This window comes from Eucyclogobius newberryi, unplaced genomic scaffold (assembly GCF_026437365.1).
Source record: "Eucyclogobius newberryi isolate DKJ021-1_F unplaced genomic scaffold, fEucNew1.0.hap1 SCAF_9, whole genome shotgun sequence".
NCBI classification, from domain to species: Eukaryota; Metazoa; Chordata; class Actinopteri; order Gobiiformes; family Gobiidae; genus Eucyclogobius; species Eucyclogobius newberryi.
In genome coordinates, this window is record NW_027316532.1 from 17,407,243 (window position 1) to 17,422,310 (window position 15,068).

The 15,068-nt window shown below is 41.1% G+C and overlaps 2 protein-coding genes across 2 annotated transcripts in view; both read right to left on the reverse strand.

Moving 5' to 3' along the window:
* Positions 1 to 15,068, reverse strand: part of LOC140353630 (ubiquitin-ribosomal protein eL40 fusion protein) — a 287,808-nt gene that overhangs the window by 241,745 nt on the left and 30,995 nt on the right. The window lies entirely within an intron of this gene.
* The window catches only part of rabgap1l (RAB GTPase activating protein 1-like), a 151,155-nt gene that overhangs the window by 126,192 nt on the left and 9,895 nt on the right, over positions 1 to 15,068 (reverse strand). Inside the window, exons 7-10 of the mRNA XM_072438271.1 lie at positions 14,861 to 15,021; positions 14,497 to 14,607; positions 888 to 954; positions 1 to 42 (exon numbers count right to left, since the gene is read on the reverse strand). The exon at positions 1 to 42 is cut by the window's left edge and continues 61 nt beyond it. Coding sequence (XP_072294372.1) covers positions 1 to 42; positions 888 to 954; positions 14,497 to 14,607; positions 14,861 to 15,021 — 381 coding nt within the window. The remainder of the gene's footprint in view (positions 43 to 887; positions 955 to 14,496; positions 14,608 to 14,860; positions 15,022 to 15,068) is intronic.

Sequence of the window (15,068 nt, forward strand, 5' to 3'; positions counted from 1 at the left end):
GATGACGTAAGCTTTTCCATCGGAGCTCCTACCCATCGACTCCTGGTCAGAACAACAGTTACAGTTACAGGTCATAAAACAGCACTAAATACTGTGAAATCCTTATTCACTTTCATTCACTGTGTTCATTTTGTTTTTTTTTATTATGTTATCATTTGATAGGTTTTTGTATTAATTTTTTAGTTTTTTTGTATTTATTTGATCATTTTGGGGGGGGGTTGTATTTATTTGATCATTTTGGGGGTTTTTCTGTATTCATTTTATCATTTTGGGTTTTTTGTATTCATTTTATTATTTATTTTTTTAATTAATTTTGGGTTTCTTTTGTATTTATTTTATATTATATATATTATATAATATTATATATATTATATATATATATATTATATATTATATATATATATATATATTATATATTATATATATATATGTATTATAATATATATATATATCTATATATTTATTTTTTTCTGTATTTATTTTATCATTTTTGTATTTATTTTATTTTATCTTATTTTTGTTTTTTTATTTTTTCATTTATTTCTTTTTCATTTGATTCTTTATTTCTTTATTGATTTATTATTATTAATAGTATCATCATCATCATCATCATCATCATCATCATCATCATCATCAATTTGCCAAGTTACTTAAGTTTTTTTCTTTCCTTTTTTAACAACAAAAACACAATTGAACATAAAAACAACATAAAACATAAAAGCTCTAATAGAACCAGCTTTATGAAATCAAACTGTCTGAATGATAAGAAAAAAGTGACATAAACATATTTAACATTTAATTTTACTTTTCTGGAGCTTAAAATGAATGAAATGGTTCTAAAAAAAAAGGTTCTAAAATGTTCGATTATAGAATGAAACGTGTCTCACCATCTCCAGTAGGCGCATGTCACTGTTGTTGACTTTCTGTCCAGGGCTCAGCAGCATCCCGAAACACCTAAGACACAACAGAAACGCTCAACAAACACCTAAGACACAACAGAAATGCTCAACAAACACCTAAGACACAACAGAAACGCTCAACAAACACCTACAGGACGCAACAGAAACGCTCAACAAACACCTACAGGACGCAACAGAAACGCTCAACAAACAAATCCAGGACAATATTCAAACGGACGGACAATTGTGCTACGTTTTGCTTCGATTGGACATGTTAAGAGAAGATTTAATGGGGGAATTCCACTGGTGCAAGAGCAGAATAGAAACATGCAATAAAACAGGATAAATCACTGTAAAAATAGATTGAAAATGTATCACCATCTAATTAAAATTGCAGTATAAATGGTCACAAAAGACAGAAAATGGTTTAAGTCCTTTGCAATGTACAAAATGTCCTGCCTTATTAAGTACCCTGCAAACCCTGCAGTTCTACAAACATTTAGACTTTTATATACAGGTAGGAGACGTGGGGTGGTCATCTATATTTAGTGGAGAACATCTGCAGGCAAAATAAAAACTAACATGCAAAAGCCCCGCCTCATCCTGAGCTAAACTCCCACGCGAGTAAACAAAGCTGAACGGACTAAACGGACCGATCAGTTCATCTATGCCGTGATTAGTGCGATACATAAAACAAGCTGCTGTCCGTTCTGGTTCTAAATGCTCGTGTTAGAGGGCGGAGCACGAACGGACCTCTGAACACGCCCACAGACTGAGCAGCTGCAGAAGAAGAGCCGAGCTTCCTGCAGTACTGCTTAGCAGCCTGTAGATGTCACTAAAAGACACTGTGACTTCAGCCGAGCTTCAGCAGCAGAAGTGAAGGGGAAACGGGCTTATTTGGAAATATTTCAGAAAAATTTAAATATAGTTGTACCGCACGCTAATGTCTGAAATGCATCTGTTCTTTTACTCGTCCGTCAGTTCATATTTCAGGCTTCTCTCAAACGTTACAGCTCCTGAACGGGTTTAATCCAACCGCTAAAACGTAAATTGCAAATGTAAATCGCAAGTGTTTGTCGGGAAAATTGCCATTCGATATGTTACCGGGACCTTTCAGCGCCATTTCAAGGTTTGCAAATTAGGGTTTTGCCCCGGCTTTGAGCACCACATTATGTGAAAATGTCTGAAAGGTCTGAACATCAGCCGCGCATGACTCGTTCTCACAAAGTCACAGCGCTCCGGGGTTTAAAAACGAGAGAGCGGCCTGAGCTGCAGATGGCACTGATCCAGCAGCCTCTAGACTCAGCTCCTGCAGAGAACTGACACAACACGTCCAAGAACACACACACGAGGCAAGATCAGGCACCACAACCTCCAAGAACACACACACACCGAGCAATATCAGGCACCACAACCTCCAAGAACACACACACACACACACACACCGGGCAATATCAGGCACCACAACCTCCAAGAACACACACACACACACACAACAGGCAATATCAGGCATCACAACCTCCAAGAAAACACACACTAGGCCATACGAGCTACACAACCTCCAAGAACACACACACTAGGCCATACGAGCATCACAACCTCCAAGAACACACACCAGGCCATACGAGCATCACAACCTCCAAAGCTGCTAGAGCTAATGCTAATGCTACAGTTACAGTAAATTCTGTGTTTTTAAATATCAGGACAGTTGTGTGAACATTATTTTGCCAACCAGCACATTTTTTGATAAATCGATTAACGTATTTTCCAGACTTTAAGTGGCACCTTTTTTCATAGTTTTAGCGGGGTTGCGACTTATACTTATATTTATACTTATACTCTGGAGCGACTTAAATGTGATATTATTTGTTATTTTCACACTTGCAACCGCATTTCATACTCCAGTGTGACTTATTTATGTTTTTTTTCTTCTCTATTATGCATTTTTTGCATAGGAGGCGAAAACGTGGATAACACGGCGATTATTGCCAACTATTACCAAAATGTTTTCTACAATCTTCAAACAAACACATTCTGAAGGACATGAAATTACTACAAAGTAGTACTAAATCGTACTTTTTACAGTCTCAAATCATTAGAAGTAGTGCAGCCCTGGTTTGGAAACTATGGTAACTATTATTTAACCGTATTTCATTGTATTATTATTAATTATTGTATTTTGTGTCAGTAAAGTTATGTGCTGTCCCTTTAAACAGTCAATCGCACTGTAAAAAGTCCCGGTTTTCTGCTGGAGCCACTTCCAATGTCGTTAATGTCGCTTATGATGAAGAACGCCAGCGATATTCAGTTTTCTGAGGTTAAAAGCGAAGCACCGCACGACACCCGTTAAGGAGAGGTTTTTATTTTCTTTTTTCCTCTCCAGCCGAAGCAGTTTGTTGTCCGAGTTCAGCCGTTCTCGAGAACAACGGGGGGAAAAAAGCTCTGAAAACGACTGTGGGAATGCATTTGATTTTAGAACGTTGAAGAAAAATGTGCAACAAAAAGAGCAGATTTTAAGTCAAAAAGAGCCCAATTAAGTTCAAAAAGAGCCGATTTTGGGGCAAAAAGAGCAGATTTTGGGGCAAAAAGAGCAGATTTTAGGTCAAAATTAGAAAAGTCATGTTTTAAAAGGTGATATTTAAGATAAGATAAGATAAGATAATCCTTTAATGTCCACACAAGGGGAAATTTCGTTGTTACAACACAGTAGAAACAGGAGGGGACAGATTATAGGAAGTATCAAAAACACACTTTCTGCACTTTTGTGATAAATCGTAGAGACTAGGTGTAACAGTCCTTCCTATTTGTTATAAAAGTGTTTGTGCTCGTTTAGCCTTTGTTCTTCCGCCATCTAGTGGTGAAATTTAATGCGGAACCAAATAACGTAAAATTAAGTTTCCACCCGGACCTAATTTAGAGACGCACTTAGACTGCTGCGCGATGCTGCCACGCTGCACTGATCTTGAGCGTGAGTAAAGAAAATTATCAAAGAAATAGCTGAAAAACAATCAAAGAACAACTAAGAATATAAAATAAGTCAAATCAAGGCTCAAACCAAGTAATTAGCCCCTCGTGGATGTCAGCTCACGAGGTTTGTGTAACTTTATTGTGCAATTTGATGAATGTATGTAAAGTGTAAATGTGTTTCATTGTATTTATTGTATTTTTCTTTTATGCTCAGTTCTCACGGGTTGTCAAGGGTTGTCAAGGGTTGTCAAGAGTTGTCGAACTTCTCAAGCCAAGAATAAACCCCGTTTTCTATACCTCGTTCCCATGCTAATTCCCTGAGGGTGCTACAGTGAGAACTCTTCTGCTCCGGATGGGTAGACGAAACGGTGCCAGGGTCGGGAGAGACGACAGCGCCTCGCAGAGCCACGGCCAAATGCACAACCAGACGCAACAACTGCGGGAGATCCAGGTTCCCACAAATGAATGTTGCATCAAGGACTCTCATTAAGATAATTTGATCAGAAAATAAGACAAGTTAAAGGAACTTGTAATAAGAAGATATTTTTCGTTTCATTTCTGATCAAAGGACTGGTATTATCTTTATCTTTCTGTTTCAATTGAAGTGATGTTCATATAGTAATGACATATACTGCATTTTTTGTGCTAAGTAACATAAGTGCATGTTGTTTATAGTCAATAATTCTTAATAATTACTGATTTATTCACAACATTTAGTAGTTGAGACACGCTAACAGAGCTCATATTTAAAAGTGTACATTTGAAAGATTAAGTTAAGTTAAAGTACAGTAGTAACCCAAGTCAATATTCGGTTTTTCCTTTACTACAAATACTTTATTTCAAAACTTAAGTTACTACTAATCACATTTAAAGTAAACATTCAAAATAAACTAAACAATGTCAAAAAATGAAGACTTTGCGGAAGATGGTGAAGAGACACTCCTGACAAATGAGCAACCACAAGAAGCTGAACGCACTAAAGATGATATTCCCACTACCTCACAAGATACACAAAGGAGTCCAAGAGTCCGCAAGTTAACGGAAAAGGGACAAGAGCTGCACGATGAGCAGGTAAAGAAGGCCACACATCGTTTCAGTGCGTGCTATGAGAAGTGGAAAGCTGTCACTAAGGATGCTAAGAAAGCTATAAATGAACATTGCTCAACTAATCTTCTGCAGGATCATCTCACCAAGGTTACTAGTAATGCTGAAAATACCTTCACTGCATACAATGATCTGAGACGGATTGATTCTCCTGACAATGACACAAGACGCAGGATGGACACATGCGATGCCGTAACAAGAAACATCACTGAAGCTATAGAGAAGTCTCAAAAAATCAGAAAGGTTGAAGGTCCAGAGGACAAAGAACAGCTTGAAGACACAGAGTCAGTGTTCAAGTCTGTCGCCTCAGAAAATAGTGGTGTCAAGTCTCACCACAGTAAGTGCTCTTCTCAATCAAGGATCTCATCTAGACAATCAAGCAGACACTCTATTAAAAGACAAGATGCAGCTGCGGAAGTTGCTGCTAATGAAGCTGCTTTGGAAGTTCTACTTGAACAAGAAAATCATATGAAGGAAATTGAAAAACAAGCTGCAGAAATTGCACAAAAACAAAGAGAGCTGGAAGCCAAGCGCAGAGAAGTAGAGCGGCTGGAGACAGTTAAAAAATTAAAAGCTGCAAAGGCACGACAACAAGTATATGAGCAAAGTGAATGTTCAGATGAAGACATATATGATCTGCTTCATCAACGTCCCCGTGACAAAGAGTATGAAGTCAAGTCTGAAATCAATGGCTCACCCCTCAGACTGCCATTTGCACCTAAAAATGTGGCATCTACACCAGAAGCAAACACAACAGAGCTGATAAAGGCATTTGCAGAGTCTCTCAGTGCAAGTCGTCTCCCTGTCCCAGAGCCTACAATTTTCAATGGTGACCCACTCAGATACAGTGATTGGAAGATTTCCTTTCAGACTCTCATTGACAGGAAAGGCATACCAGCTGAAGAGAAGACGTACTACTTGAGAAAGTATGTGAGTGGACCTGCAAGAAAAGCTATAGAAAGCTACTTTCTGCTTGGCACTGAGTCAGCCTACAATGCAGCATGGACAGTCCTTGAAGAAAGATATGGGAATCCTTTTCTCATCGCTAAAGCCTTCAGAGACAAACTCGATGCATGGCCGAAGATAAACTCCAAAGGCAGTGTAGAACTACAAGAGTTCGCAGACTTCCTTCGCAGTTGTAAAGCAGCCATGTCACAGATTAAAGGTCTCGAAGTACTCAATGACTGCAATGAGAACCAGAAAATGCTTGCTAAACTTCCTGACTGGTTCACATCAAGGTGGAACAGAAAAGCAACAGAAGTACTTGAACAGACCAACGCATTCCCAAGTTTCAGCCATTTTGTTGAATTCATCTCACGTGAAGCCAAAATCGCATGTAACCCCATAACATCTCTCTACGCTCTGAAACCAAGTGAAGGTGAAAAGACAAAGGTGTTGAGGAACAGGAGTTATGGAGCAAAGGTAATGGCGATCAATTCCAATGAAAGGGCTGTCATTTCAAGTTGTGGGTACTGTGAGCGAGCAGGCCACAGTCTATTAAAATGTTGGAAGTTCATGGATCAGGATATCGTAGAAAGACTCAAGTTTGTGCAAGAGAAGAAGTTATGCTTTGGCTGCCTGAAATCTGGCCATCGCTCCAAAGATTGTGAAAGCAGAGAAATCTGTGACACGTGTAAGAAAAAACATCCAACATGTCTTCATGACATTCGCACTAAAGAGGAAAGGACTCAGATAAAGAGCAATCAAGCGAGAGGCGGTGACAAAACAAAGCAAAGAAAACCAGATTCAACTACACAAAACACCAATGTCACATCAATGACAAGTGAAGCAACGTCTAATAGAGTAATGCAGAACGTCATGGATACTCACACATCCTCAATCATTCCAGTGTGGGTTTCAGCTGAAAGTGAGCCAGAGCGTGAAATTCTAGTGTATGCTCTCCTTGATACACAGAGTGACACTACCTTCATCTTAGAAGAAACAGCAAGAGCTCTGCATACTACAAGTGAACCAGTTCAGCTAAAGCTTACCACAATGTCTTCAAAGGGCAAGGTTGTGTCCTGCCACAAGCTCTCCGGTTTACAAGTAAGAGGATTTTACTCTAACCAGATCATTCCCTTACCAGTGACATATGCAAGAGACTTTATTCCAGCAAATCGAGATCACATTCCAACACCAAATACAGCTAAGGCATGGCCACACCTTGAATACATCGCAGATGAAATTGCTCCTCTCCAAAGTTGTGACGTTGGCCTTTTGATTGGGTACAACTGTCCTCAAGCCCTTGTTCCCCGTCAAGTGGTGTCCGGAAAAGAAAATCAGCCATTCGCACAAAGAACTGATCTGGGCTGGCCCATCGTGGGCTTTGGCAATCCATGTCTTGATTATGGAGATGCCTTTGGAGTGAGTCATCAAGTCATTGTGAAGCAAGTGGTGCCAAGTATTCAGTTGACATCAAACCTGACCAGTGAAGTGCACTACGTGTACAGAACTCAAATAAAAGAAATTATCTCGCCTGGCGACGTGATAAAAATTTTGGAGTCTGACTTTGTGGAAAAGGTCTCAGAAGATGTCAAGATTTCGCAAGAAGATCTCAGGTTCCTAACAAAGATGAAAGAAGGCATTAGGCTCAAAGAGGATGGACATTTTGAGATGCCTCTTCCGTTCAAGTGTGAAAGGCCCAACCTGCCTGATAACAAGGCCTGTGCCATTCATCGACTCAAATGCTTGGAGAAAAAGCTGAGAAGAAACAAGCAGTACTACATGGACTACAAGAAGTTCATGGAGGAAATTATAGCACATGGTGATGCTGAGAAGGTTCCAGAGCAAGATACTGACAAGACCCCGGCATGGTATATCCCACACCATGGGGTGTATCACCCACAAAAACCGGGAAAGATTCGAGTCGTCTTTGATGGCTCTGCCAAGTTTCAAAGAACATCTATAAATGACCATCTTCTGACCGGCCCAGAGCTTACAAACACGTTGCTAGGAGTCCTGTGTCGTTTCCGCAGAAGCCCGGTGGCAATAATGTGTGATATTGAACGCATGTTCCACCAGTTTCATGTGTGTGCTCCCGACCAAGACTATCTAAGGTTCTTATGGTGGGAAAATGGCGACCTCGACACCCCCTTCGTTATCTACAGAATGAAAGTTCACCTGTTTGGTGCAACTTCCTCCCCAGGATGTGCCAACTATGGTCTCAAACACTTGGCAACTGAAGGAGAAGGATACTTCAGCAAGGAAACCATCAAGTTCATCAAAACCAACTTCTATGTTGACGATGGATTAGCAAGTGTTGACACAGAAGGTCAAGCAATACAGCTGGTCAAGGAGGCACGTGAACTCTGTAGCAAAGGCAATCTTAGGTTGCACAAGTTCATCTCAAACAGTTCCAAGGTTCTAGAGTCACTTCCAAAAGAAGAATGTGCTGTAGCTGCCAAAGATTTGGACATGGCATTGAGTGAAGTACACATGGAGAGAGCACTTGGCGTTCAATGGTGTGTGGAATTGGATCAGTTCCAGTTTAGAGTGACTGTTAAAGAAAATCCACTCACTCGAAGAGGAGTTTTGTCCACAGTTGCCTCCATATTCGATCCACTTGGATTTGTGTCACCTTTCGTCTTACTAGGAAAGCAGATCTTGCAACAGATGTGTCGAGATAAACTCAGCTGGGACGACACCCTACCTGACAGTCTTCGACCTCAGTGGGAATCTTGGCTGCTTGACCTGAGGAACCTAGCAGGGGTAAAGATTCAAAGATGCTATACTCCAACCAATTTCAAGGCTCAGCATTTTGAACTACATCATTTTTCAGACGCAAGTACATCTGGATATGGTATGTGCACCTACCTCAGAGCAGTAAGCACATCTGGAGAAGTTCACTGTTCATTAGTGATGGGAAGATCAAGAGTTCCACCATCTAAAGTCACAACCATTCCACGACTTGAGTTGTCAGCTGCTGTAGTCGCTGTTCGCACTGGTGACATGCTAAAAAAGGAACTGGAAATTGAATACTCACAAGAAACCTACTGGACGGACTCAAAGGTTGTCCTCGGATACATTGGAAATGAAGCCAGAAGATTCCATGTGTTTGTCGCAAACAGAGTTGAACGTATCAAACAAAGCACACAGTCCACACAATGGAGGTATGTGGCATCCGAAGAGAACCCAGCAGACCACGCCTCTAGAGGTCTTACAGCTGAACAACTTGTAGCATCAAACTGGTTTAAAGGCCCAGATCTTCTCTGGCAGAAAGTTGTGTCCAGTGGTGAAGTCAAGGTGGGAGAGTTATCAAGCACTGACCCAGAAGTCAAGAAAGTTCAAGTACTCAAGACACAAGTTAAAGAACAAAGATCACTTCTGGATCACTTGCACAAGTTTTCGGACTGGTCACGAATGATCAGGGCCATTGCCAGACTCAAGCGCCTTGCAAAAGAAGTGAAACAACGCAAAGCAAAATCTTGTGAAGTTAGTAGCTTAGAAGAAAGAAGGGAAGCAGAGTGGACAGTTCTCAAAATGGTTCAAAACTCTGCCTTCTCAAAGGAAATAAAATCCCTTCAGCACAATGTAATCCAGACTAAAGACAATGTCAACAAGCTACATACATTATGCCCATTCCTGGATGACCAAAGTATACTTCGAGTTGGAGGACGCCTCACTCATGCTGCCTTGCACTCGAATGTCAAGCACCCAGCGATCCTGCCAAGAGACAGTCATGTATCAACTTTACTTGTCAAGCATCATCATGAGAGAGCATACCATCAAGGACGAGGGATTACCATGAATGCACTTCGAGCGAATGGATATTGGATCCTCGGATGCAGCAAGGTTGTATCATCTCACATCTACAGATGTTTAAAGTGCAGAAAGTTCAGAAGATTCCCTGAGAAGCAAAAGATGGCAGACCTTCCGGAAGATCGTATGGAAACCACCCCGCCATTCACCTATTCCGGGATGGACTGTTTTGGCCCCTTTTATGTCAAGGAAGGCAGAAAGTAGTTAAAGCGCTATGGATTGTTGATAACCTGCATGTGCTCCAGAGCAGTACACATTGAAATGCTCGATGATTTAACCACTGACGCCTTTATCAACGCACTGCGCGCATTCATTGCCATAAGAGGTTCAGTTCGCCAGATGAGATGCGATCAAGGCACGAACTTTGTTGGCGCCAAAAATGAGTTCGTTGAAGCACTCAAGGAAATGGATCAAGCCAAACTGGAAAAACTGGAATGCGAGTTTCTTATGAACACCCCAGCTTCAAGTCATATGGGTGGCGTCTGGGAAAGACAAATACGCACCATAAGAAGTGTCCTGACATCAATACTGGAAACATCAGCCAAACAACTCGACAGTTCATCTCTAAGGACATTTCTGTATGAAGTCATGGCAGTGGTTAACAGTAGACCACTGACTACAGATCAACTATGTGACCCCTCAAGCCCAGAACCTTTAACACCGAACCACATCCTTACCATGAAGTCCACGGTCATTTCTCCACCTCCAGGCAAGTTTGTAAAGGAAGATCTTTATCTCCGGAAAAGGTGGCGTCGTGTTCAACTCCTTGCCAATACTTTTTGGACAAGATGGAAAAAGGAGTACTTGCTTAATCTTCAAAGCAGACAAAAATGGACAAAAGTTCAGAGAAATACCAAAGTGGATGATATTGTCCTTCTACAAGATGAAATATCCCCACGAAATAAATGGAAGCTGGCAAAGGTCATTGAAGTGTATCCCAGCAAGGATGGAAAAGTGAGGAAAGTGAAGCTACTGATTGGAGATCCAACTTTGGATGTAAATGGAAAACGACTATCTGAATCTGTTTATCTGGAGAGGCCCATTCAGAAGACTGTTGTCCTGTTCGAAGCAGATTAAGATTCACAACCTAAACTCAAGAGACATTTCATTACACATAACTAGTTCATAATTAATAAGTTGTTGAAAATAATAAAAGTTCATAGGTTTACACAGTTATGTAAATCACAAGTGATTGGTGGGAGTGTAACAGTCCTTCCTATTTGTTATAAAAGTGTTTGTGCTCGTTTAGCCTTTGTTCTTCCGCCATCTAGTGGTGAAATTTAATGCGGAACCAAATAACGTAAAATTAAGTTTCCACCCGGACCTAATTTAGAGACGCACTTAGACTGCTGCGCGATGCTGCCACGCTGCACTGATCTTGAGCGTGAGTAAAGAAAATTATCAAAGAAATAGCTGAAAAACAATCAAAGAACAACTAAGAATATAAAATAAGTCAAATCAAGGCTCAAACCAAGTAATTAGCCCCTCGTGGATGTCAGCTCACGAGGTTTGTGTAACTTTATTGTGCAATTTGATGAATGTATGTAAAGTGTAAATGTGTTTCATTGTATTTATTGTATTTTTCTTTTATGCTCAGTTCTCACGGGTTGTCAAGGGTTGTCAAGGGTTGTCAAGAGTTGTCGAACTTCTCAAGCCAAGAATAAACCCCGTTTTCTATACCTCGTTCCCATGCTAATTCCCTGAGGGTGCTACACTAGGGATGTCACAGTTTCAACTTGAAGTCTAAATTTTATTGTGAGAATTATTCCAAACATCGCGATCAAAATAACAAAAAAATACTACATTTTTTTTCCGTCTCGTTTCCTTAACACATTTAGCTCCTCGAGGTGGGACCTGCTATATCAAATCCAACTTTACGAGCGATGAATTTGAAATAAACAGCAAGATTATAAAAGGTTACATTTAATTTTTTACTTTTAATTTAACTTAAAAAATACCAAATTGACTTGTCTAACCCTAACACTTTTCTACAAATGTAATTTTTAAAAAAAATATTTTTTTCTAAAAATGTCACCATCATCATGACTTGGTCGTTACGTTTATATAGTGAGGTAATATTCACGATTATCGATTAACCGTTTCAAATAAAAAAACCACAACATTTAAAGACTCATTATCGAGACACGACAAAAGATAAAAACATTAAAGGGCCACTCTACTCGGGCACTTTAAAATGTGGCGTAGCATTCAAAGTTATCGTCAACACTTTTACTGGAGTCACCTATAATTTATTTATAATTCATTCTATTTATTTTATTAATTTCATTTAATCTATTAAATTTATTCAATCCATTTTGTTTATTTAATCCAACTTATTTTATTGATTTTATTTTATTGATTTATTTCGTTGATTTTATTTATTGATTTTATTTCAAGGTTTAATGGACGATTTTTTTGGCCCAAATCTGAGTCTTATTTCCTCAACGCGTGGACCGCCGATTAGTCCTGCCACGTATCAATCATAAAACGCACCTACCGCTCACCTGCAGCCGCGTGCGGTTCGTCCCCACGTTTCCGCGCGCCTAAGCGCATGGATCTATCATAATATAGTTCCCTCAGTGTACGGGGCAAAATGAAGACGGCGAAAGACAGTTCGAGCTGACTCAGAAGTGGACTGAAATCTACGGGAGACGAGAGATGTGATGCGATCCGTCGCGCTAATAAACAAACGCATTTGTGTGTTGTATCAGTCCGCACAGGAGAGTGCACAAGCGCACTTCCGCCTGCGTTCTCAAATCGCCGAAAAATTGTCCATTGCGCCTTTAATAGAGTTTTTTTTCATTTATTTGATTTTATTTATTTCGACATGATTTTTTCCTCCACAGCATGTCATCCTCCAACACTTTCCCACAGGTCGAGCTCAGAGAGAAAACCTTGAAAAGATTAAATCATTTTGTGAAGTTTGACGGGGCTTTTGTGTCAGCGTGGAGGCGCCCCATACAGGACACTAAGGGGAACAGTAGGCTGCAAGTGCATGTGTCAGCGGGGAGACCAGCGTGGAGGCGCCCCCTACAGGACGTTAAGGGGAACAGCAGGCTCCAAGTGCATGACGTAAGATTATATTTACTTTTCAGAATCATGACGATTTCAGAAGCAAAAACAAGTAAACCTGACACAAAGAACCTGAATATAAAGTGCTGTTTACGGCGATTTAACTTTATCATTCAGAGAGTTTGATTTCATAAATCTTTAACGAGAGTTAACGAGTTCATGATGACAATAATAATGCTGTAACTGTCACACAAACATCTCTAAAATGAACTCTAAAAAAGCACATTAATCAGAAGCTCAGAGACTCAGCAGATTCTGCTCCAAACAAAGGTGTTCGTGCTGACGCTGTAAATATGGAAAAGGCCAACGCCGCCTGAAGGAGTGACCCACTTAAGGGCGCCCCGCGGGCACACACCCAGCGGGGAGCGTGCTGTAAAGAACACGTCTGTGAAGAACACGACTGTGAAGAACACGTCTGTGAAGAACACGTCTGTCAAAGAACACGTCTGTCAAAGAACATGTCTGTCAAAGAACACGTCTGTAAATAACACGTCTGTAAAGAATATGTCTGTCAAAGAACACGTCTGTAAAGAACAGGTATGTAAAGAACAGGTATGTAAAGAACACGTCTGTAAAGAACAGTCAAAGAACACGTCTGTAAAGACCACGTCTGTAAAGACCACGTCTGTAAAGAACACGTCTGTAAAGAACACGTCTGTAAAGAACACGTCTGTAAAGAATGTCTGTCAAAGAACACGTCTGTAAAGAACAGGTATGTAAAGAACAGGTATGTAAAGAACACGTCTGTAAAGAATATGTCTGTCAAAGAACACGTCTGTAAAGAACAGGTATGTAAAGAACAGGTATGTAAAGAACAGGTATGTAAAGAACAGGTCTGTAAAGAACACGTCTGTAAAGAACACGTCTGTAAAGAACACGTCTGTAAAGAACACGTCTGTAAAGAACACGTCTGTAAAGAACACGTCTGTAAAGAACACGTCTGTCAAAGAACAGGTATGTAAAGAACACGTCGGTCAAAGGAACACGTCGGTCAAAGGAACACGTCGGTCAAAGGAACACGTCGGTCAAAGGAACACGTCGGTCAAAGGAACACGTCGGTCAAAGGAACACATCTGTAAAGAACACGTCTGTAAAGAACACGTCTGTAAAGGAACACGTCTGTAAAGGAACAAGTTTTCAAAGGAGCAAGTTTTCAAAGGAGCACGTCAGTCAAAAGGAGCACGTCAGTCAAAAGGAACACGTCTGTAAAGAACACGTCTGTAAAGAACACGTCTGTAAAGAACACGTCTGTAAAGAACACGTCTGTCAAAGAATACGTCTGTCAAAGAATACGTCTGTCAAAGAATACGTCTGTCAAAGGAACACGTCTGTAAAGAACACGTCTGTAAAGAACACGTCTGTAAAGAACACGTCTGTAAAGAACACGTCTGTCAAAGAACACGTCTGTCAAAGAACACGTCTGTCAAAGAACACGTCTGTCAAAGAACACGTGTGTAAAGAACACGTGTGTAAAGAACACGTGTGTAAAGAACACGTGTGTAAAGAACACGTCTGTAAAGAACACGTCTGTCAAAGAACACGTCTGTCAAAGAACACGTCTGTCAAAGAACACGTCTGTAAAAGGACACGACCTTTGCTGGTATAATATCGTACAAAACTCCTCTGCTGGTACAATACTGTATGTAATAAATAAAGTAACAGATGAAAATAAGCGTGTAACACACGTGTGCTTTACCTCTCCACTCCCAGCTCCTTGTTGGTGACCTGCTGAACCGACACCACCACTTTCTTCTGCACGTTCTGCCGCAGTTTGAAGAAGAACTTGTCTCTGTCTTTGGGCACGGAACTGTGAGGAGCAAAAAGAAAGACCACTGTAACACAGAGAAGGACCCCAAGAGGACCCCAGGAGGGCCCCAGGAGGTCCCCAGAGAAGGACCCCAGCAGGACCCCAGGAGGACCCCAAGAGGACCCCAGGAGAGGACCCCAGGAGAGGTCCCCAGGAGAGGTCCCCAGGAGAGGACCCCAGGAGAGGACCCCAGGAGAGGACCCCAGGAGACAAGCAGGCCCCATACGAGTCAGGTCTGTGGTGAGTCTGGCACCTGTAGTTGCCTTTGCCGCCGTCGTCCTCCTTGATGTCCAGAGCCACGGTGAAGCAGAAGAGGTCACTGTCGGAGGGGCCGCTGAGGGCGGGGTCTCCTGCGTCGGTGGGCTTGGACGAGCGGCGGAAGGCAGTGGAGAAGCTGTACAGGACACGACTGACCTGTGGAAAACAACACACCACACGGGTATGACCCAAAGGACACGACT